The 25,159-nt window shown below is 44.8% G+C and overlaps 1 protein-coding gene across 2 annotated transcripts in view; it reads left to right on the forward strand.

Annotated features, from left to right (window-relative positions):
* The window catches only part of LOC139390796 (ATRX chromatin remodeler), a 109,798-nt gene that overhangs the window by 3,459 nt on the left and 81,180 nt on the right, over nt 1-25,159 (forward strand). For both annotated transcript variants that reach the window (XM_071138190.1, XM_071138189.1), the window contains exons 2-9: nt 4,137-4,285; nt 4,562-4,709; nt 7,055-7,129; nt 9,786-9,895; nt 18,078-18,145; nt 18,496-18,999; nt 19,348-21,152; nt 23,498-23,564. In XM_071138190.1, coding sequence (XP_070994291.1) covers nt 4,142-4,285; nt 4,562-4,709; nt 7,055-7,129; nt 9,786-9,895; nt 18,078-18,145; nt 18,496-18,999; nt 19,348-21,152; nt 23,498-23,564 — 2,921 coding nt within the window. In that variant the 5' untranslated portion in view covers nt 4,137-4,141. The remainder of the gene's footprint in view (nt 1-4,136; nt 4,286-4,561; nt 4,710-7,054; nt 7,130-9,785; nt 9,896-18,077; nt 18,146-18,495; nt 19,000-19,347; nt 21,153-23,497; nt 23,565-25,159) is intronic.

Genomic DNA, 25,159 nt, shown 5'->3' on the forward strand with positions numbered 1-25,159 from the left:
ACTCATTGACTCAGTACTGGTACTCTGTGTATATAGTCAGGTTACTCATTGACTCAGTACTGGTACTCTGTGTATATAGTCAGGTTACTCATTGACTCAGTACTGGTACTCTGTGTATATAGTCAGGTTACTCATTGACTCAGTACTGGTACTCTGTGTATATAGTCAGGTTACTCATTGACTCAGTACTGGTACTCTGTGTATATAGTCAGGTTAGTCATTGACTCAGTACTGGTACTCTGTGTATATAGTCAGGTTACTCATTGACTCAGTACTGATACTCTGTGTATATAGTCAGGTTACTCATTGACTCAGTACTGGTACTCTGTGTATATAGTCAGGTTAGTCATTGACTCAGTACTGGTACTCTGTGTATATAGTCAGGTTACTCATTGACTCAGTACTGGTACTCTGTGTATATAGCCAGGTTACTCATTGACTCAGTACTGGTACTCTGTGTATATAGTCAGGTTACTCATTGACTCAGTACTGGTACTCTGTGTATATAGTCAGGTTACTCATTGACTCAGTACTGGTACTCTGTATATATAGTCAGGTTACTCATTGACTCAGTACTGGTACTCTGTGTATATAGTCAGGTTACTCATTGACTCAGTACTGGTACTCTGTGTATATAGTCAGGTTACTCATTGACTCAGTACTGGTACTCTGTGTATATAGTCAGGTTACTCATTGACTCAGTACTGGTACTCTGTGTATATAGTCAGGTTACTCATTGACTCAGTACTGGTACTCTGTGTATATAGTCAGGTTACTCATTGACTCAGTACTGGTACTCTGTGTATATAGTCAGGTTAGTCATTGACTCAGTACTGGTACTCTGTGTATATAGTCAGGTTACTCATTGACTCAGTACTGGTACTCTGTGTATATAGTCAGGTTAGTCATTGACTCAGTACTGATACTCTGTGTATATAGTCAGGTTACTCATTGACTCAGTACTGGTACTCTGTGTATATAGTCAGGTTACTCATTGACTCAGTACTGGTACTCTGTGTATATAGTCAGGTTACTCATTGACTCAGTACTGGTACTCTGTATATATAGTCAGGTTACTCATTGACTCAGTACTGGTACTCTGTGTATATAGTCAGGTTAGTCATTGACTCAGTACTGGTACTCTGTGTATATAGTCAGGTTAGTCATTGACTCAGTACTGGTACTCTGTGTATATAGTCAGGTTACTCATTGACTCAGTACTGGTACTCTGTGTATATAGTCAGGTTACTCATTGACTCAGTACTGGTACTCTGTGTATATAGTCAGGTTACTCATTGACTCAGTACTGGTACTCTGTGTATATAGTCAGGGTAGTCATTGACTCAGTACTGATACTCTGTGTATATAGTCAGGTTACTCATTGACTCAGTACTGGTACTCTGTGTATATAGTCAGGGTAGTCATTGACTCAGTACTGATACTCTGTGTATATAGTCAGGTTACTCATTGACTCAGTACTGGTACTCTGTGTATATAGTCAGGTTACTCATTGACTCAGTACTGGTACTCTGTGTATATAGTCAGGGTAGTCATTGACTCAGTACTGATACTCTGTGTATATAGTCAGGTTACTCATTGACTCAGTACTGGTACTCTGTGTATATAGTCAGGGTACTCATTGACTCAGTACTGGTACTCTGTGTATATAGTCAGGGTACTCATTGTGTATTTATTATTACTTTTATTATGTTTTTTCCCTTTTCTATTATTTCTCTGTTTTCTTTCTCTTCATTGTTGGGAAGGGCCGTCAGTCAGCATTTCACTGTTAGTCTAAATCAAGTAAAATGTATTTGTCACATACACATGGTTAGCAGATGTTAATGCGAGTGTAGCAAAATGCTTCTACACCTGTTGTTTATGAAGCATTTCACTGTTAGTCTACACCTGTTGTTTATGAAGCATTTCACTGTTAGTCTACACCTGTTGTTTATGAAGCATTTCACTGTTAGTCTACACCTGTTGTTGATGAAGCATTTCACTGTTAGTCTACACCTGTTGTTTATGAAGCATTTCACTGTTAGTCTACACCTGTTGTTGATGAAGCATTTCACTGTTAGTCTACACCTGTTGTTTATGAAGCATTTCACTGTTAGTCTACACCTGTTGTTGATGAAGCATTTCACTGTTAGTCTACAGCTGTTGTTGATGAAGCATTTCACTGTTAGTCTACACCTGTTGTTGATGAAGCATTTCACTGTTAGTCTACACCTGTTGTTGATGAAGCATTTCACTGTTAGTCTACACCTGTTGTTGATGAAGCATTTCGCTGGTAGTCTACACCTGTTGTTTATGAAGCATTTCACTGGTAGTCTACACCTGTTATTTTTGAAGCATTTCACTGGTAGTCTACACCTGTTGTTTATGAAGCATTTCACTGTTAGTCTACACCTGTTGTTGATGAAGCATTTCACTGGTAGTCTACAGCTGTTGTTGATGAAGCATTTCACTGGTAGTCTACACCTGTTGTTTTCTGAAGCATTTCACTGGTAGTCTACACCTGTTATTTTTGAAGCATTTCACTGGTAGTCTACACCTGTTGTTTATGAAGCATTTCACTGTTAGTCTACAGCTGTTGTTGATTAAGCATTTCACTGGTAGTCTACACCTGTTGTTTATGAAGCATTTCACTGGTAGTCTACAGCTGTTGTTGATGAAGCATTTCACTGGTAGTCTACACCTGTTGTTTATGAAGCATTTCCCTGGTAGTCTACAGCTGTTGTTGATGAAGCATTTCACTGGTAGTCTACAGCTGTTGTTGATGAAGCATTTCACTGGTAGTCTACAGCTGTTGTTGATGAAGCATTTCACTGGTAGTCTACAGCTGTTGTTGATGAAGCATTTCACTGGTAGTCTACACCTGTTGTTTATGAAGCATTTCACTGGTAGTCTACACCTGTTGTTGATGAAGCATTTCACTGGTAGTCTACAGCTGTTGTTGATGAAGCATTTCACTGGTAGTCTACACCTGTTGTTTATGAAAGCATGTGACAAATAACATCTGATTTGAACTATCTAGTTACTGCCCATGGTTGCTAATTTCACATGTTCACACTATAGAAACAATGGCGGAAGCCCGATTTTTTGTTGAAACAGTAGGCCTAGCTAATCTGGCTTATTTAGGTCCCGTGTCCAAATTTAATAGAGCCAAAGTTCCACTCAAACTCCCATAAGTGCTACTGGGCTGCTCCGTTAGTGCTGCTGGGCTGCTCCGTTAGTGCTGCTGGGCTGCTCCGTTAGTGCTGCTGGGCTGCTCCGTTAGTGCTGCTGGGCTGCTCCGTTAGTGCTGCTGGGCTGCTCCTTTAGTGCTGCTGGGCTGCTACTTTAGTGCTGCTGGGCTGCTCCATTAGTGCTGCTGGGCTGCTCCGTTAGTGCTGCTGGGCTGCTCCGTTAGTGCTGCTGGGCTGCTCCGTTAGTGCTGCTGGGCTGCTCCGTTAGTGCTGCTCCATTAGTGCTGCTGGGCTGCTCCATTGGTGCTGCTGGGCTGCTCCATTAGTGCTACTCCATTAGTGCTGCTGGGCTGCTCCATTAGTGCTGCTCCATTAGTGCTGCTCCGTTAGTGCTGCTGGGCTGCTCCATTAGTGCTGCTCCATTAGTGCTTCTGGGCTGCTCCATTAGTGCTACTGGGCTGCTCCATTAGTGCTGCTGGGCTGCTCCATTAGTGCTGCTGGGCTGCTCCATTAGTGCTGCTGGGCTGCTCCATTAGTGCTGCTGGGCTGCTACATTAGTGCTGCTGGGCTGCTCCATTAGTGCTGCTCCATTGGTGCTGCTGGGCTGCTTGTTGAGTACTGTACTGAATACAGTTAACAGTAGTTATAATTTAGATTCTAGCCTTGCTGTTAGTGAACTTAGTTTTTAACAGCCAACGTTCTATCTAGTGTTGCATCTGAATTCGCACCCTTTTCCCTAAATAGTGCACTACATTTGACCAGGGCCTATAGGGAACAGGGTGTCATTTGGGACAAAGCCCTAGATTTTGATTAAGATCAGGCTGTTTTGCTTTTACTTACAACAAGGAAAGAGCCTGTAACCTGGTAATTTAGTCCGCTCTTCATCTCCCCCGTCCTTTTAAATTGTCTAATGTCCGACCTAATAGTGGCATTTCTTGTTGTTGGCAGGTTAAATGAGTAGAACCTCAGCTGAATCTACAGACCAAATGATGGAGCAGGAAGTAGGTCAACTTCCGATTACAGACCAGATGATGGAGGAGGAGGAAGGTCAACTTCCGATTACAGACCAGATGATGGAGGAGGAGGAGGAGGAGGAGGTAGGTCAACTTCCGATTACAGACCAGATGGAGGAGGAGGAGGAGGAGGAGGTAGGTCAACATCAGATTGTCTATTTACCTGCTTACTTTTTCAGATGTATCCACCTGTGAACTTCATGAATGTCTTACCAGAGCTGGTTGAACGTAGTGCACTAGATAGGGTGCAATATGGGACACAGCTGGACTGTAGCTTCTGTAGCAGATAACAGGACGATCACTCAGGGTCTATTCTGAGGTTTGTCATTAGACTCATGTTGACTCTTGTTTACTCCTCAGCCTGGGAGCTCAGCAGAGACTGAGAGACCCTCCTCTTCTCACACCAAGAGGAAGCCTGCTGTTACAGCCAAGCACACCGGAGGGAATGAGTCTGACACCTCGGACGAGAGTGGACAGGAAGATGGTGCCTCTGACAACCCCTCAGATGGTAAGGTCTACCACGACCTGGGGCCAGCACGTGTTTTAATACCTCTTCATATCATTGTGGAGCCAGAAGGTGCATTTCTACACTTTGTGGATAATATTGTTGCTGCTGGTCTATTCTGAGTTGATGTTCAAGGTAGATGATACTGTTGTTGTTGCTGGTCTATTCTGAGTTGATGTTCAAGGTGGATGATACTGTTGTTGGTCTATTCTGAGTTGATGTTCAAGGTAGATGATACTGTTGCTGGTCTATTCTGAGTTGATGTTCAAGGTAGTCTATTCTGAGTTGATGTTCAAGGTAGATAATACTGTTGCTGGTCTATTCTGAGTTGATGTTCAAGGTAGATAATACTGTTGTTGTTGGTCTATTCTGAGTTGATGTTCAAGGTAGATAATGCTGTTGTTGTTGTTGCTGGTCTATTCTGAGTTGATGTTCAAGGTAGATAATACTGTTGCTGGTCTATTCTGAGTTGATGTTCAAGGTAGATAATACTGTTGTTGTTGGTCTATTCTGAGTTGATGTTCAAGGTAGATAATACTGTTGTTGTTGGTTTATTCTGAGTTGATGTTCAAGGTGGATAATACTGTTGTTGTTGGTCTATTCTGAGTTGATGTTCAAGGTAGATAATACTGTTGTTGTTGGTCTATTCTGAGTTGATGTTCAAGGTAGATAATACTGTTGTTGTTGGTCTATTCTGAGTTGATGTTCAAGGTAGATGATACTGTTGTTGTTGGTTTATTCTGAGTTGATGTTCAAGGTAGATAATACTGTTGTTGTTGTTGGTCTATTCTGAGTTGATGTTCAAGGTTGTGGTTCAAGGTATGTGGTGGTGAAAGACTTGTTGAGAGTTATGAGCCCTGGTCTAAAGTAGTGCACTATATAGAGAGCCACAGGGCTCTGGTCTAAAGTAGTGCACTATAATAGGGAATAGGGCTCTGGTCTAAAGTAGTGCACTATATAGGGAATAGGGCTCTGGTCTAAAGTAGTGTACTATATAGGGAATAGGGAGCCACAGGGCTCTGGTCTAAAGTAGTGCACTATATAGGGAATAGGGCTCTGGTCTAAAGTAGTGCACTATATAGGGAATAGGGCCCTGGTCTAAAGTAGTGCACTATATAGGGAATAGGGCTCTGGTCTAAAGTAGTGCACTATATAGGGAGCCACAGGGCTCTGGTCTAAAGTAGTGCACTATAATAGGGAATAGAGCTCTGGTCTAAAGTAGTGCACTATATAGGGAATAGGGCTCTGGTCTAAAGTAGTGCACTATATAGTGAATAGGGTTCCATAGGGCCCTGGTCTAAAGTAGTGCACTATATAGGGAGCCATAGGGTTCTGGTCTAAAGTAGTGCACTATATAGGGAATAGGGCTCTGGTCTAAAGTAGTGCACTATATAGGGAATAGGGCTCTGGTCTAAAGTAGTGCACTATATAGTAAATAGGGTTCCATAGGGCCCTGGTCTAAAGTAGTGCACTATATAGGGAGCCATAGGGTTCTGGTCTAAAGTAGTGCACTATATAGGGAATAGGGCTCTGGTCTAAAGTAGTGCACTATATAGGGAATAGGGAGCCACAGGGCTCTGGTCTAAAGTAGTGCACTATATAGGGAATAGTGTACCATAGGTCTCTGGTCTAAAGTAGTGCACTATATAGGGAATAGTGTACCATAGGGCTCTGGTCTAAAGTAGTGTACTATATAGGGAATAGGGCTCTGGTCTAAAGTAGTGCACTATATAGGGAATAGGGAGCCATAGGGCTCTGGTCTAAAGTAGTGCACTATATAGGGAATAGGGCTCTGGTCTAAAGTAGTGCACTATATAGGGAATAGGGAGCCATAGGGCTCTGGTCTAAAGTAGTGCACTATGTAGGGAATAGGGCTCTGGTCTAAAGTAGTGCACTATATAGGGAATAGGGCTCTGGTCTAAAGTAGTGCACTATATAGGGAGCCACAGGGCTCTGGTCTAAAGTAGTGCACTATATAGGGAATAGGGCTCTGGTCTAAAGTAGTGCACTATATAGGGAATAGGGTGCCATTTGGGATGCAAAGTAGTGCACTATATAGGGAATAGGGAGCCATAGGGCTCTGGTCTAAAGTAGTGCACTATATAGGGAATAGGGCTCTGGTCTAAAGTAGTGCACTATATAGGGAGCCACAGGGCTCTGGTCTAAAGTAGTGCACTATATAGGGAATAGGGCTCTGGTCGAAAGTAGTGCACTATATAGGGAGCCACAGGGCTCTGGTCTAAAGTAGTGCACTATATAGGGAATAGGGTTCTGGTCTAAAGTAGTGCACTATATAGGGAATAGGGTGCCATTTGGGATGCACAGTAAGTGCTTGTCCTCTACTTCAGGCATGTTGGTGGTACGGCCTGACAACAAGGAGAGCAGAGGAGCCATGAAGCTGGACCTCTCAAGGAAAAAGACAGGTTTGTCTCTCACACACAGGCCATGTCTAAAATCTGACCTACTTTGTCCTTAAATGGAATTTTTCAAGCATACTCAATTTATACATTTCACATACTATAAAACTTGTTTAGCATTTGGGATGCAATTACAGGTACTCAGATACGGCCCCCACACACCACACAGACACAGGGGGGGACCCCCTCCAGGGGGGACCCCTCAGTCAAAAACACAGGTTGGTCTCCTCACTGTGTATATCTCACTACTAGTCATATAAACACCTACAAACTGTTTGAATATATATATAGAGAGCCATAGGGCTCTGGTCTAAAGTAGTGTACTATATAGGGAATAGGGCTCTGGTCTAAAGTAGTGCACTATATAGGGAATAGGGCTCTGGTCTAAAGTAGTGCACTATATAGGGAATAGGGAGCCATAGGGCTCTGGTCTAAAGTAGTGCACTATATAGGGAATAGGCCTCTGGTCTAAAGTAGTGCACTATATAGGGAATAGGGCTCTGGTCTAAAGTAGTGCACTATATAGGGAGCCATAGGGCTCTGGTCTAAAGTAGTGCACTATATAGGGAATAGGGCTCTGGCCTAAAGTAGTGCACTATATAGGGAATAGGGCTCTGGTCTAAAGTAGTGCACTATATAGGGAGCCATAGGGCTCTGGTCTAAAGTAGTGCACTATATAGGGAGCCATAGGGTCATGGTCTAAAGTAGTGCACTATATAGGGAATAGGGCTCTGGTCTAAAGTAGTGCACTATATAGGGAGCCATAGGGCTCTGGTCTAAAGTAGTGCACTATATAGGGAATAGGGCTCTGGCCTAAAGTAGTGCACTATATAGGGAATAGGGCTCTGGTCTAAAGTAGTGCACTATATAGGGAGCCATAGGGTCCTGGTCTAAAGTAGTGCACTATATAGGGAATAGGGTTCTGGTCTAAAGTAGTGCACTATATAGGGAACCATAGGGCTCTGGTGTAAAGTAGTGCACTATATAGGGAGCCACAGGGCTCTGGTCTAAAGTAGTGCACTATATAGGGAATAGGGCTCTGGTCTAAAGTAGTGCACTATATAGGGAATAGGGCTCTGGTCTAAAGTAGTGCACTATATAGGGAGCCATAGGGCTCTGGTCTAAAGTAGTGCACTATATAGGGAATAGGGCTCTGGCCTAAAGTAGTGCACTATATAGGGAATAGGGCTCTGGCCTAAAGTAGTGCACTATATAGGGAATAGGGCTCTGGTCTAAAGTAGTGCACTATTTAGGGAGCCATAGGGTCCTGGTCTAAAGTAGTGCACTATATAGGGAATAGGGTTCCATAGAGTCCTGGTCTAAAGTAGTGCACTATATAGGGAGCCATAGGGTCCTGGTCTAAAGTAGTGCACTATATAGGGAATAGGGCTCTGGTCTAAAGTAGTGCACTATATAGGGAGCCATAGGGCTCTGGTCTAAAGTAGTGCACTATATAGGGAATAGGGCTCTGGCCTAAAGTAGTGCACTATATAGGGAATAGGGCTCTGGTCTAAAGTAGTGCACTATATAGGGAGCCATAGGGTCCTGGTCTAAAGTAGTGCACTATATAGGGAATAGGGTTCTGGTCTAAAGTAGTGCACTATATAGGGAACCATAGGGCTCTGGTGTAAAGTAGTGCACTATATAGGGAGCCACAGGGCTCTGGTCTAAAGTAGTGCACTATATAGGGAATAGGGCTCTGGTCTAAAGTAGTGCACTATATAGGGAATAGGGCTCTGGTCTAAAGTAGTGCACTATATAGGGAGCCATAGGGCTCTGGTCTAAAGTAGTGCACTATATAGGGAATAGGGCTCTGGCCTAAAGTAGTGCACTATATAGGGAATAGGGCTCTGGCCTAAAGTAGTGCACTATATAGGGAATAGGGCTCTGGTCTAAAGTAGTGCACTATTTAGGGAGCCATAGGGTCCTGGTCTAAAGTAGTGCACTATATAGGGAATAGGGTTCCATAGAGTCCTGGTCTAAAGTAGTGCACTATATAGGGAGCCATAGGGTCCTGGTCTAAAGTAGTGCACTATATAGGGAATAGGGTTCCATAGGGTCCTGGTCTAAAGTAGTGCACTATATAGGGAATAGGGTTCCATAGGGCTCTGGTCTAAAGTAGTGCACTATATAGGGAATAGGGTTCCATAGGGCTCTGGTCTAAAGTAGTGCACTATATAGGGAATAAGGCTCTGGTCTAAAGTAGTGCACTATATAGGGAATAGGGCTCTGGTCTAAAGTAGTGCACTATGTAGGGAATAGGGCTCTGGTCTATAGTAGTGCACTATATAGGGAATAGGGCTCTGGTCTATAGTAGTGCACTATATAGGGAATAGGGCTCTGGTCTAAAGTAGTACCACTATATAGGGAATAGGGCTCTGGTCTAAAGTAGTGCACTATATAGGGAATAGGGCTCTGGTCTAAAGTAGTGCACTATATAGGGAATAGGGCTCTGGTCTAAAGTAGTGCACTATTTAGGGAATAGTCAGATAAACGGTTTGAATCCTCCCATCGTTAAATAAAAGGTTTTGACCAGGATTTTGTCTTCCTACAGCCTAATATCCAGACCCGCTGCCAGTTTAATGAAATCATTCAGTTTGGGATTGATATTGGATGTAAACTAAACATGTTTGTCTCTCGGTCTTCCTCTGTTTATATCCAGATACCACTTTGCAGGAGAGGATAGACTGCACCGCCTGTGGACAGCAGGTCAACCACTTCCAGCGCCACTCAGTGTTTGAGCACCCAATGCTCCATGTGCTCCTCTGCAAGGTAGATACACCTGCAACACCCTCTCTGTCTATCTTCCATCTGTCTATTTGTCTCCTATCGGGCTCTACATCTTTCCATCCATCTGTCTGTCTCTCTATCAAATTCTGTCTCTCTGTCTGTCTGTCTGTCTGTCTCTCTGTCTGTCTGTCTGTCTGTCTGTCTGTCTGTCTGTCTGTCTCTCTGTCTGCCTGTCTGTCTCTCTCTCTGTCTGCCTGTCTCTCTCTGTCTGCCTGTCTGTCTCTCTCTGTCTGCCTGTCTCTCTCTCTCTGCCTCTCTCTCTCTCTCTGCCTGTCTCTCTCTCTCTGCCTGTCTCTCTCTCTCTGCCTGTCTCTCTCTCTCTCTGCCTCTCTCTCTCTCTCTGCCTGTCTCTCTCTCTCTCTCTGCCTGTCTCTCTCTCTCTCTCTGCCTGTCTCTCTCTCTCTCTCTGCCTGTCTCTCTCTCTCTCTCTGCCTGTCTCTCTCTCTCTGCCTGTCTCTCTCTCTGTCTGAGCTCCACCATGCTCCTTTAGGGTTGGGCCATATATATGATTCATTTGAATTTATGTTTTTGCGAGATATTCCAAATGCCAATATTGCAAGAATCGTTTTTTTTTTTCTCCATTTTTTTTGTTTGTGTCCGCATGTTCTCATGTCTTTTTTCTCTCGTCTCCTTCCCGTTTACACCAGAGATCTGAATATAATGATGAGATGCTAATGTCCCCTTAACAATGGGAGTCGTCCCAAAGGCGCCAAGCTTAGGACCAAAATACGCCCATAGAAACACATTGGGATGATTTTGAACAGATTTGGGCGAGAGTGAAACCTCTCACTTCGTTTCCTCCTCTGTTTACACACACACACCAAGCCCCTCCCCCTGCCACACACACCAAGCCCCTCCCCCCGCCACACACACCAAGCCCCTTCCCCTGCCACACACACCAAGCCCCTGCCACACACACCAAGCCCCTTCCCCCGCCACACACACCAAGCCCCTCCCCCTGCCACACACACCAAGCCCCTCCCCCTGCCACACACACCAAGCCCCTCCCCCTGCTACACACACCGAGCCCCTGCCACTCACACCGAGCCCCTGCCACTCACACCGAGCCCCTCCCCCTGCCACTCACACCGAGCCCCTGCCCCTCACACCGAGCCCCTCGCACCTAGCCCCTCCCCCTCACACCAAGCCCCCGCCCCTCACAAAAACAAATATGAGAGATCACTTCTTCATCTGACCAGCGGTTTCAACTTGGTATTTGCATTTGAGGTTTGGTGGAACAGAATGGGTCATATGGAGACCGAAACACACTGAGAGATTATTTTACTGTAATAGAGAAATCTACCTTTCTAATCCTGTTTATGTCTCAACTCCTTAAATTGCGTGCAGTTCTCTACTAAAACAAGATTATCAATCAACATTGATTCTGTAAATGGTCAGTTTGTCGCCCGCAGCATTGGGGTTCCACCTACCACTAGCAGCATATTAGCCAAAGACTGCTTATACGAGCTGTCTAGTCTGTGTTTTAGAAAAGAGACAATTATATAATACATTTAAAGTGGACAGGCTAGCATGCTGTTCCAACAGTTGGAGACAGACAGGAGGTCGTGTTCCTAATTCAACTGTTTTGCCTTTTTCGCTGTATTCCAGAGCTTATCAAATTAAACCTTGATCCAAGTTGGCTGAACTTGAAGTCTAAATATTAGCTGGTTTATGAGACCGGTGTTCATTTACGATATTAGTAAATGTGCATCATGCATGGTTCTGGTTAAATTTAAACAAAATATAATTTTTAAAGAAGACCTGAAAGCCAGATCAGTGATTATTGCAAAAAAAAGCAGGTACAACTATTTTGATAAAATAATTAAATTAGTGGTTCATAAAACGTGTTATAACGGTAGACGGTAGACAGTAGACGGTAGCGTCCCACCTGGCCAACATCCAGTGAAATTGCAGTGCAAAATTAAAAAAATATTAAATTTAATTATTTAACTTTCTTGAAAATATGTGTTCTACATCAAAATAAAGCTTAACTTCTTGTTAATCCAGCCGCTGTGTCAGATTTCAAAAAGGCTTTTACGGCGAAAGCATACCATGCGATTATCTGACAGCACCCAGCAGACAAATCATTACATACAGTTACCAGCCAAGTAGACTAATCACAAAAGTCAGAAATAGCAATAAAATGTATCACTTACCTTTGATCTTCGTATGGTTGCACTCACAAGACTCCCAGTTACACAATAAATGTTCGTTTTGTTCGATAAAGTCCCTCTTTCTATCCAAAAACCTCAATTGTGTTGGCGCGTTTTGTTCAGTAATCCAATGGCCCAAAGGCAGTCACAACAGGAAAAATCCAAGAAGTATCAGTAAAGTTCGAAGAAACATGTCAAACGATGTTTAATTTAAGGTTGTTTTTAATAATCGATAATATTTCAATCGGACAAAAGCTTCATCAATATAAAAGAAAAACAAGAAAGGCTCTCAGTCGGGCAAACCGGTCTGGGGACTACTATCCACTTACTCAGAGTGGTCTTACTCCCTCAGTTTTCAGAATACAAGCTTGAAACAATTTCTATAGACTGTTGGCCTCTAGTGGAAGCTATAGGAAGTGCAATTTGAGTCCTAGGTCAATGGATACTGTGATGGCATTCAATAGAAAACTATAAACATGACAAAAAAAACATCTCAGGTTTTTGCCTGCCATATCAGTTCTGTTCTACTCACAGACATTATTTTAACAGTTTTGGAAACTAGAGTTTTCTATTTTTCAAATCTAACAATTATATGCATATCCTAGCTTCTGGGCCTGAGTAACAGGCAGTTTACTTTGGGCCCGCTATTCATCCGGAGGTGAAAATAGTGCCCCCTACCCTAGTGAGGTTAAGGTTGTAAAAGTCTTATATTTAGCCAAGATATAATTTACCATGACCTGCATTCATTAAATTGTAGTTTGAAATGCAGTGTATTTGATCTTTAATTGTCAGACCACCATTAATCTAAATCTAGATGACGGTGCGTACCTATATAACGTAGGTAGATGGTGTAATGACGGTGCGTACCTATATAACGTAGGTAGATGACGGTGCGTACCTATATAACGTAGGTAGATGATGGTGCGTACCTATATAACGTAGGTAGATGACGTAATGACGGTGCGTACCTATATAACGTAGGTAGATGACGGTGCGTACATATATAACGTAGGTAGATGACGGTGCGTACCTATATAACGTAGGTAGATGACGGTGCGTACCTATATAACGTAGGTAGATGACGGAGCATACCTATATAACGTAGGTAGATGGTGTAATGACGGTGCGTACCTATATAACGTAGGTAGATGACGGTGCGTACCTATATAACGTAGGTAGATGATGGTGCGTACCTATATAACGTAGGTAGATGACGTAATGACGGTGCGTACCTATATAACGTAGGTAGATGACGGTGCGTACATATATAACGTAGGTAGATGACGGTGCGTACCTATATAACGTAGGTAGATGACGGTGCGTACCTATATAACGTAGGTAGATGACGGAGCATACCTATATAACGTAGGTAGATGATGTAATGACGGTACATACCTATATAACGTAGGTAGATGACCTACATACCTATATAACGTAGGTAGATGGTGTAATGACGGTGCGTACCTATATAACGTAGGTAGATGGTGTAATGACGGTGCGTACCTATATAACGTAGGTAGATGACGTAATGACGGTGCGTACCTATATAACGTAGGTAGATGACGGTACGTACCTATATAACGTAGGTAGATGATGTAATGACGGTGCGTACCTATATAACGTAGGTAGATGACGGTGCGTACCTATATAACGTAGGTAGATGATGTAATGACGGTGCGTACCTATATAACGTAGGTAGATGACGGTACGTACCTATATAACGTAGGTAGATGACGTAATGACGGTGCGTACCTATATAACGTAGGTAGATGACGGAGCATACCTATATAACGTAGGTAGATGATGTAATGACGGTACGTACCTATATAACGTAGGTAGATGACCTACATACCTATATAACGTAGGTAGATGGTGTAATGACGGTACGTACCTATATAACGTAGGTAGATGACGGTGCGTTCCTATATAACGTAGGTAGATGGTGTAATGACGGTGCGTACCTATATAACGTAGGTAGATGACGTAATGACGGTGCGTACCTATATAGCGTAGGTAGATGACGGTACGTACCTATATAACGTAGGTAGATGACGTAATGACGGTGCGTACCTATATAACGTAGGTAGATGACGGTGCGTACCTATATAACGTAGGTAGATGATGTAATGACGGTGCGTACCTATATAACGTAGGTAGATGACCTACATACCTATATAACGTAGGTAGATGACGGTGCGTACCTATATAGCGTAGGTAGATGACGGTACGTACCTATATAGCGTAGGTAGATGATGGTACGTACCTATATAACGTAGGTAGATGACGGTACGTACCTATATAGCGTAGGTAGATGACGGTACGTACCTATATAACGTAGGTAGATGACGTAATGACGGTACGTACCTATATAGCGTAGGTAGATGACGGTACGTACCTATATAACGTAGGTAGATGACGGTGCGTACCTATATAGCGTAGGTAGATGACGGTACGTACCTATATAGCGTAGGTAGATGACGGTACGTACCTATATAACGTAGGTAGATGACGTAATGACGGTGCGTACCTATATAGCGTAGGTAGATGACGTTGCGTACCTATATAACGTAGGTAGATGACGTAATGACGGTATGTACCTATATAGCGTAGGTAGATGACGGTACGTACCTATATAACGTAGGTAGATGACGGTGCGTACCTATATAGCGTAGGTAGATGACGGTACGTACCTATATAGCGTAGGTAGATGACGGTACGTACCTATATAACGTAGGTAGATGACGGTACGTACCTATATAACGTAGGTAGATGGTGTAATGACGGTGCGTTCCTATATAACGTAGGTAGATGACGTAATGACGGTGCGTACCTATATAGCGTAGGTAGATGACGGTACGTACCTATATAACGTAGGTAGATGGCGGTGCGTACCTATATAACGTAGGTAGATGACGGTGCGTACCTATATAGCGTAGGTAGATGACGGTACGTACCTATATAACGTAGGTAGATGACGGTACGTACCTATATAACGTAGGTAGATGACGGTGCGTACCTATATAGCGTAGGTAGATGACGGTACGTACCTATATAACGTAGGTAGATGACGTAATGACGGTACGTACCTATATAACGTAGGTAGATGACGGTGCGTACCTATATAACGTAGGTAGATGACGGTACGTACCTATATAACGTAGGTAGATGACGGTACGTACCTATATAACGTAGGTAGATGACGTAATTACGGTGCGTACCTATATAACGTAGGTAGATGACGGTACGTACCTATATAACGTAGGTAGATGACGGTACGTACCTATATAACGTAGGTAGATGACGGTACGTACCTATATAACGTAGGTAGATGACGTAATGACGGTACTTACCTATATAGCGTAGGTAGATGACGGTACGTACCTATATAACGTAGGTAGATGACGTAATGACGGTGCGTACCTATATAACGTAGGTAGATGACGGTACGTACCTATATAGCGTAGGTAGATGACGGTACGTACCTATATAGCGTAGGTAGATGACGGTACGTACCTATATAACGTAGGTAGATGACGTAATGACGGTACTTACCTATATAACGTAGGTAGATGACGGTGCGTACCTATATAACGTAGGTAGATGACGGTACGTACCTATATAACGTAGGTAGATGACGGTACGTACCTATATAACGTAGGTAGATGACGGTACGTACCTATATAACGTAAGTAGATGACGGTACGTACCTATATAACGTAGGTAGATGACGGTGCGTACCTATATAACGTAGGTAGATGACGGTGCGTACCTATATAACGTAGGTAGATGACGGTACGTACCTATATAGCGTAGGTAGATGACGGTACGTACCTATATAGCGTAGGTAGATGACGGTGCGTACCTATATAACGTAGGTAGATGACGGTACGTACCTATATAACGTAGGTAGATGATGTAATGACGGTACGTACCTATATAACGTAGGTAGATGACGGTGCGTTCCTATATAACGTAGGTAGATGACGGTACGTACCTATATAACGTAGGTAGATGACGGTGCGTACCTATATAGCGTAGGTAGATGACGGTACGTACCTATATAACGTAGGTAGATGACGGTGCGTACCTATATAACGTAGGTAGATGACGGTACGTACCTATATAACGTAGGTAGATGATGTAATGACGGTACGTACCTATATAACGTAGGTAGATGACGTAATGACGGTACGTACCTATATAACGTAGGTAGATGACGGTACGTACCTATATAACGTAGGTAGATGATGTAATGACGGTACGTACCTATATAACGTAGGTAGATGACGTAATGACGGTACGTACCTATATAACGTAGGTAGATGACGGTGCGTTCCTATATAACGTAGGTAGATGACGGTACGTACCTATATAACGTAGGTAGATGACGGTGCGTACCTACCTATATAGCGTAGGTAGATGACGGTACGTACCTATATAACGTAGGTAGATGACGGTGCGTACCTATATAACGTAGGTAGATGATGGTACGTACCTATATAACGTAGGTAGATGACGGTACGTACCTATATAACGTAGGTAGATGACCTACGTACCTATATAACGTAGGTAGATGACGGTACGTACCTATATAACGTAGGTAGATGACGGTACGTACCTATATAACGTAGGTAGATGACGGAGCGTAAAATGTTGCTCTATACGTTCACACAGCATTCCTGAACTACTAACTGAAGCCCACAATGTCTGCTGTGTGGATCAACCCTCATTTGAAAGAGTAACAACTCAAAGGCGAAATCCATTAAACTCCAAGATAATGGAATTCATTGCCCTTGACAATCAACCGTTCTCTGTCGTGGGTGGTGTTGGCTTTCGCCGACTGGCCGATCACCGGTACACACTACCAAGTGCGCTATTTTTTCAGATGTTGCTCTACCGGAGTTACACATTAATAGCGTAACGCCGTTTGGGTCTTTGCCTGTCAAAAAAGATACAGTAGCACTGTCAAAGCTGTACTAAAACGTCTGCAAACAAGCAAATACCGTCCACGAACGGTGTGTTTACAATACCGCATTGGTAATAAAGCATCATTTGTTCGACCGCAACTTCTGGGGTAGCTAGCTTTAGCTTAGTACCTAGCTAGCACCAATACAACCAGCCTGATAACAATGACCAGTAGAAATTGTAGTCATTTTTATTATTCTTAGCAATGATTTAGGAATCCTTGTGAGTAAGTATTGTTGTATTGGGGTTCGCCAATTGAAATTGAACTTCAGTTCGTGGAAAGATATAACGTTATAAGCAGCCATCTAGCGAGGCTCGACCAGTCTGGGTTCTGTGTTGTTTAGCTAGCCCCAATAAGGATTATGCAAAATAGTGGAATTTGTGTTTTGACTTCAAAATAAAAGTATGTAATTGACAGTGATGCAAATTAATACAAATAGTAGAATTATGCCATACCCTTATTTTGAAGGCTAACCGCAAATTCCACTTGTGGCTAATCCTTTTTGTGGCTAGCTTCACATAGATTGGTCCAAACCACCATTAATCAAATAAGAACTGTCTTAGATGATGTCACCTAGCTATATAGTCACCTAGCTATATAGTCAGACCACCATTAATCTAATCGCCTAGATTCATATTCAGGTCCTGATTGGTCAACAAGCACGTCAATTAGTGTATATTTTGTGTGTGTGTGTAACCTTTTATTTAACTAGGCAAGTCAGTTAAGAACAAATTATTATTTACAAAGACGACCTACACCGGCCAAACCTGGATGACGCTGGGCCGATTGTGCGCCGCCCTATGGGACTCCCAATCACAGCCGGATGTGATACAGCCTGGAGTCAAACCAGGGACTGTAGTGACGCCTCTTGCACTGAGATGCAGTGCCTTGGACCGCTGCAACTATTTAACTGTGCTAAAATGCTTCAAAGGCTGCTAAAATGTTAAATATCGGTTATCGGTATTGTTTTATTTTGGCAAGGACAATATCGGTATCAGCCAAAAACGTAATATCTGTGCATCACTGTTGTTTCCTCTCCCTTTAGTCGTGTTATAAGTATTACACCAGCGATGACATCAATAAAGACGAGGACGGCATGGACGAACAGTGCAGGTAGGTCCCCTCACAGAACACAGAAACATGGACGAACAGTGCAGGTAGGTCCCCTCAAACGGTCGCCATTGTTCTAGCTGCCGTAAGGTCCCTGTTCTACTGCTTGAGTGTTACCACCTCTTGTACAATATTGGCTCTCGATTATGAGTACCTACTTTCGAAGAGTCCCGGCACCTATTTTAGTCCACGCCAGGGGCTACGTCCCAACTGCCACCCTATTTCCTATATAGTGCACTATTTTTGTCATTTTTTAGAATGATTCATTACTTCCCAACAACAGCTGCAAATCCCAATTAAGATACGTCACGTTTTGAAGTTGACTTTCCTCGCTATCTTAACTACGCCCCAAGGTGGTGTGCTGAAGGTGGCAACCTGATCTGCTGTGACTACTGCCACAACGCCTTCTGTAAGAAGTGCATCCTGCGTAACCTGGGGCGCAAGGAGCTGTCCATGATCACCGACGACAACAGTAAATGGTCCTGCTACATCTGCAGCCCTCAGCCTCTCTCAGACATCGCCGCCAACTGCTCCAACATCTTGACCAAGCTGGAGAGCTTCTGGCGCACGGGACGCAAGAAAGAGAGGAAGGAGGTGAAAGGGCACAGTAAGGGTAAAGGTCACCACCACTATGGTAAAGCTGTGGTGAACGGTAAGGAACATTCAGATGGGTCAGGGACCCTCACCTTCTCCTATAAGACCCTGAAGGTCCCCAAGGAGCTGGTGAAGAGGACCAAGAAGCTGATTGAGACGACCACAGGGCTCAACAGCACCTTCATCCATTTCATCCAGCAGGCTGAGGAGGAGCAGGGAGCAGGAGGAGGTGGCAGCGGGACCAGACACCTCAAGGCCTTCAGGTATCCTAACATGTTAATATTATGACTGCTACAAAGTACAGTGCCTTGCGAAAGTATTCGGCCCCCTTGAACTTTGCGACCTTTTGCCACATTTCAGGCTTCAAACATGAAGATATAAAACTGTATTTTTAACTGTATTCTTGTGAAGAATCAACAACAAGTGGGACACAATCATGAAGTGGAACGACATTTATTGGATATTTCAAACTTTTTTAACAAATCAAAAACTGAAAAATCCCTGCTGAAGTTCAAGGGGGCCGAATACTTTCGCAAGGCACTGTAAGTGAGGCAACCCAATTCTGTTCTTTTGCCTAATCTATCCATTCATCCATCTATCTATCTCTCTAGGTCTGTTCTGGCTGATCTGAAGAAGGCCCATGCTGCCCTAGAGGAGGACTTGGAGTCACAGTTCACTTCCCAGGACCAGGGGATGCAGAACGGGGATGCTGTTTCCAACACCGACGGCCATGATTGCCACGATCAGATTGACATGGTTGAGGATGGACAGGAGGCAGAAGAGGATAAAATGGCCGACACTGAGGATGGGGAGGAGCTAGAGGAGGATGGCGGCTTGTCAGAGGACGCAGAGATGGAGGGGAGCCCCGCCCCCGCGCCTCAGGACCACTCAGACACAGAGACAGACAGCCAGGCCAAAGACCAGACAGCAGTGAAAGTGGAGGGGGAGGAGGAAGAAGAAGAAGAAGAAGAGGAGGAGGAGGAGGAGGAGGATGGAGAGGAGGAGGAGGGTGACCGGGATAAAGACATTGTGTCCGTCGGGCCGGCCGTCCCTGACGAGCTCTTCCAAATGGTAGAGAGTCTGGCGGACTCCACAGGGTTAACGCCCGGCAACGACGCCATGGAAACCACCGCTGCTAGCCAATCCGAGAGCCCCGCCGCCGGCTCAAACAGGAAGTCACTTGAAACCCATAAGGAGAAGGCCATGCCCAAGGTGAAGAACCTGATCGTGAAGCTGACGCCTGTTCCAGTGGTTACCACACGCACCTCCAGGTCTAAGAGTAAGGATGGAGGGAAGGAGAGGAGTAAGGAGAAGGAGAGGAGTAAGGATGGAGGGAAGGAGAGGAGTAAGGAGAAGGAGAGGAGTAAGGATGGAGGGAAGGAGAGGAGTAAGGATGGAGGGAAGGAGAGGAGTAAGGATGGAGGGAAGGAGAGGAGTAAGGATGGAGGGAAGGAGAGGAGTAAGGATGGAGGGAAGGAGAGGAGTAAGGATGGAGGGAAGCAGAGGCGTAAGGATGGAGGGAGGGAGAAGAGTAAGGAGGAGGTGGAGGAAGGTGGGGGCTCTGAGGAGGACAGCCGCCGCTCCAGCCGCACAAAGACCACACCCCTCAGGAAGTCACCGGACGGGAAGAACAAGTTGGCCGAATCCTCTCCGGAGAACAGCGACTCAGAGGGAAAGAGTCCCAGCAGGCTGAAGAGTAGAACCAAAGGCAGCTCGGAGAAGGAACGTGAGGAGGAGGAGGAGCAGCAGAGCAATGCCTCATCCAAGGTGACCGCTGACCCGTCTAAACAAGAAGTGGACTCTGACGAGGTTCTGGACATCCTGCTCCAGACTGCAGCGGCAGAACACAGCTCGGACGAGGATGCGCAACAGGACGCCGATGGTAACCAGGGCAACAGGAGCTTCAAAAGTTGCCTGTTCAAAATCAGCAAGAAAGATGGAGAGGAGGAGGAGAATGACAAGGTGAAGACTGACAAGAAGCTGGCGGCCAAACGCAAACTGAAAGCTTCAGACAACTCAGAGTCCGACTCAGACGAAGACGCGAAGAAGAAGAAGAAGTCCTCCACAGCTTCTGCCAAAAAGACATCCAAGAAGAAGGGCTCGGACGGCTCCTCTAACTCTGACTCGGACCTGGAGAAGGAGATGAAGGGACTCAGCAAACTGGCGACGGGGAAACGGAGGAGCAGCCGTGTGAAGAAAGAAAGAGAGGAGAAGGAGAACAAGGGCGGAGATCGGAGGCGGTCGTACGAACTCAAACGCAAAGCCAGAAGTAGAGGAGCCAAGCAGCAAGATTCATCGTCTGATGACGAGGAGGAGGGAGGAGGGTCTGGAGAGGAGAGTGGAGACCAGCAGAAGATTAAACCCATCGTGGAGGAGACGTTGGTAGCAGGGAGGGGAACCTTCCACCAGTCCTCAGGTGAGTAGAGCTGTTGTTTCTGAAAGCGGTATATTGAGCTCTCCGTTTCTTCAAGGCAGACGGTACACTGTGTTGTCAATACAACTCGACCTAAACTCCACTGATTTAACACCTGACCTCTGCAGTGTTTTCCACAAGTACATAGAGTAGCCAGCCAGGCACCCCCGGGCTGTGAGGCTTGACCCCTGGGGTGTGAGGCTTGACCCCTGGGGTGTGAGGCTTGACCTCCAGGATTTGACATTTTTTGGCCAAAGAGTTTATTTCTGAAGATTCCATCCGAAATAGACAGTGAAATTATTTGATACCTTATCGAGTTTACCTCCCAGATTGGAAACATTAGTTGTGGTTTTGTGTAGAACAGGGCTCTCCAACCTTTATTCCACGAGAGATACCCTCCTGTAGGTTGTAACTCGAACCTCAGTTGTAACCTAACAGGATTCAGTTTATCAACCAGTTCATTATTAGTCAGTTGCACTAGATTAGGGTTTGAGTGAAAACCTACAGGCCTGTAGCTCTCCAGGAACAGAGATCGAGAGCTCTGGTAACGAAAGACTACAATTTAAATGAATTGTATGAATTCAGTTTATTGTTAGTTGTTTTGAATATGATCTGGGCCTATATGGTCAGGATTATTTTCTAAATGAGACTCAATTAAACCTGTCTTTTGAGTTTAAGTGTCTTTAAAGTTTTACTGCAAGATATGAATTAGCCCAATATTTTTTGTTCTTTAAACTATGTATTAAATTAGAAATTAAGTAGCCCACATCATAAAAAAAAAAAAAAATGTCCACAACAATGAACCTCATCAGGAGACCGCTTTGATATCTGGGATATCGGATCGGATCCAAAAAACCGGATCCATTAAAATGTTTGGGTGTTGGCCTCAAATTCAATGGCGCGCCTAGCAAGAGGCTGTTTATGGTGAATCTGGCAAGAGGCTGTTTATGGTGAATCTGGCAAGAGGCTGTTTATGGTGAATCTGGCAAGAGGCTGTTTATGGTGAATCTTGCAAGATGCTGTTTATGGTGAATCTGGCAAGATGCTGTTTATGGTGAATCTGGCAAGATGCTGTTTATGGTGAATCTGGCAAGAGGCTGTTTATGGTGAATCTGGCAAGAGGCTGTTTATGGTGAATCTGGCAAGAGGCTGTTTATGGTGAATCTGGCAAGAGGCTGTTTATGGTGAATCAAACAAGAGGCTGTTTAGCGGCGAGCCTAGCGAGAGGCTGTTTAGCGGCGAGCCTGGCGAGAGGCTGTTTAGCGGCGAGCCTGGCGAGAGGCTGTTTAGCGGCGAGCCTGGCGAGGGGCTGTTTAGCGGCGAGCCTGGCGAGGGGCTGTTTAGCGGCGAGCCTGGCGAGGGGCTGTTTAGCGGCGAGCCTGGCGAGGGGCTGTTTAGCGGCGAGCCTGGCGAGGGGCTGTTTAGCGGCGAGCCTGGCGAGGGGCTGTTTAGCGGCGAGCCTGGCGAGGGGCTGTTTAGCGGCGAGCCTGGCGAGGGGCTGTTTAGCGGCGAGCCTGGCGAGGGGCTGTTTAGCGGCGAGCCTGGCGAGGGGCTGTTTAGCGGCGAGCCTGGCGAGGGGCTGTTTAGCGGCGAGCCTGGCGGGGGGCTGTTTAGCGGCGAGCCTGGCGGGGGGCTGTTTAGCGGCGAGCCTGGCGGGGGGCTGTTTAGCGGCGAGCCTGGCGGGGGGCTGTTTAGCGGCGAGCCTGGCGGGGGGCTGTTTAGCGGCGAGCCTGGCGCGGGGCTGTTTAGCGGCGAGGCTGTTTAGCGGCGAGCCTAGCAATACCATGGACATATAACCACGTTGCATGATTTATAAACGTGAAAGGCGTATAGGAGATCAACTTTATTCAGTTCTACACCTTTTATTAAATAGTCAACACTTGCTGGTCAGTTGTCAAAGCACAGTAAACAGACTACCGTAACGCCGTGACTCCGCGTGGTTTGCTATGTGAAACAGGACAAAGAAAATAAATGTGCCAGAAAACAATTAGGCCAAGTGGATTTTCACTCGTCATGACCATTTACGTTACATTCTAATTCACCAGCTCTGTAAGGAAATTAAACTGCAACCACAGTGTGCAGAAATTGTACCTGGGGGCGGGACGTGTTACCTGGGGGCGGGACGTGTTACCTCTCGCTTTGTGATGGACAGGACTATCCTATCAATAGATGGCTAGCAGATGCATATTATTCTATATAGCAGGAGACGGTCCGACAGACTGGCAAACTAAGACTTTTAAATTAAAAGTATCCTAGTTTATCTGAAGTGGAAAATGTAGCTGATTAACTGACGTCTCTTATGGGAAAACACGGTCTCTAACCCCTGACCCTTCTCTGTGTGTCTGAAGGAGATGAAGGTAACCATGACGCTTCCCAGATGGCCGATGAGGAGGACGATGATGATCCAGAGAACAGGTATTAAAAAGTATTTTAATTCAAGACAAACCAAATATGTCCTGAACTGCATGCTTCTCAACCAGCTGACGAACATCCTTCAATCCTTTTCCTTATTTCCTTACGGGATGGCTGCTGTTTTACGGGCTCCTAACCAGTTGTTTTATTTTGTGTTTTTTCACATTGTAACTTATTTCTCTTATGATCGAAATGAGCTTCTGGATATCAGAACAGCGATCACATTCCTCGACTGGACAAAGACTTTTTAATGAGTCCGACGCAAAGGATATACTGCTTCTCCGAGAATGGGTCCAAATCCTCGTAACTCGTGTTAAGAAAAGATGTAGGTACAGGGGGTGGAGATCTGGGTGCCTTGTGAGAATTTGTCTGCGAGTGGTTAACCTCCTCCTCTACCATCTTTTCTATTGGCCAACGTGTAATCACTGGAGAATAAACTGGATGAGCTCCGTTCGAGACTATCCTACCAACGGGACATTCAAAACTGTAATATCTTATGTTTCACAGAGTCGTGGCTTAACGACGAGATGGATAATATACAGTTGGCTGGGTTTTCCGTGCATCGGCAGGACAGAATAGCTAAGCCCGGCAAGACGAGGGTGGTGTGTATTTGTCAACAGCTGGTGCAAGATGTCTAATATTAAAGAAGTCTTGAGGTATTGCTCGCCTGAGGTAGAGTACCTCATGATAAGCTGTAGACCACACTATCTACCTGAAGTTTTAATCTATATTTTTCGTAGCTGTTTATTTACCACCACAAACCGATGCTGGCACTAAGATTGCACTCAGCGAGTTGTATAAGGCCATTAGCAAACAAGAATATGCTGTGCTCCTGCTGGCTGGGTACTTTAAACTCTTGACCACCTTTACTCCACATACAAAGCTCTCCCCCGCCCTCCATTTGGCAAATATGACCACAATTTTATCCTTCTGATTCCTGCTTACAAGCAAAAACTAAAGCAGGGAGTACCAGTGACTCGCTCAATACGGAAGTGGTCAGATGACGCGAATGCTACGCTACAGGACTGTTTTCCAGGATTCATCCAATGGGGATTGAGGAGTATACCACCTCAGTCATCGACTTCATCAATAAGTGCATCGACGACGTTGTCCCCACAGTGACCGTATCCCAACCAGAAGCCATGGATTAACTTCTTACGTGCAGGTGGGACGGTAGCGTCCCACATGGCCAACATCCGGTGAAATTGCAGAGCACGAAATTGAAATTACAGAAATTGTTAACATTCATGAAAATGTAACTTCTTTTTAATCCAGCCACTGTGTCAGATTTCAAAAAGGCTTTACGGCGATAGCACACCATGTGATTATCTGAGGACAGCGCCCCGCACACAAAGCATTTAAAAACATTTTTCAACCAGGCAGGTGCGCCTCGAAAGTCAGAAATAGCGATAAAATAAATGCCTTACCTTTGAAGATCTTCTTCTGCTGGCACTCCAAAAGGTCCCAGCTACATTGCAAATTGTGCTTTTGTTCGATATCCCCAAAAACTCAGTTTAGTGTGGCGCGCTTCATTGAATAATCCACCGGTTTCCCTCCTTCAAAATGCATACAAAATGAATCCCAAACGTTACCAACGT

The sequence above is a fragment of the Oncorhynchus clarkii genome, chromosome 31 (assembly GCF_045791955.1).
Source record: "Oncorhynchus clarkii lewisi isolate Uvic-CL-2024 chromosome 31, UVic_Ocla_1.0, whole genome shotgun sequence".
Lineage (NCBI taxonomy): Eukaryota > Metazoa > Chordata > Actinopteri > Salmoniformes > Salmonidae > Oncorhynchus > Oncorhynchus clarkii.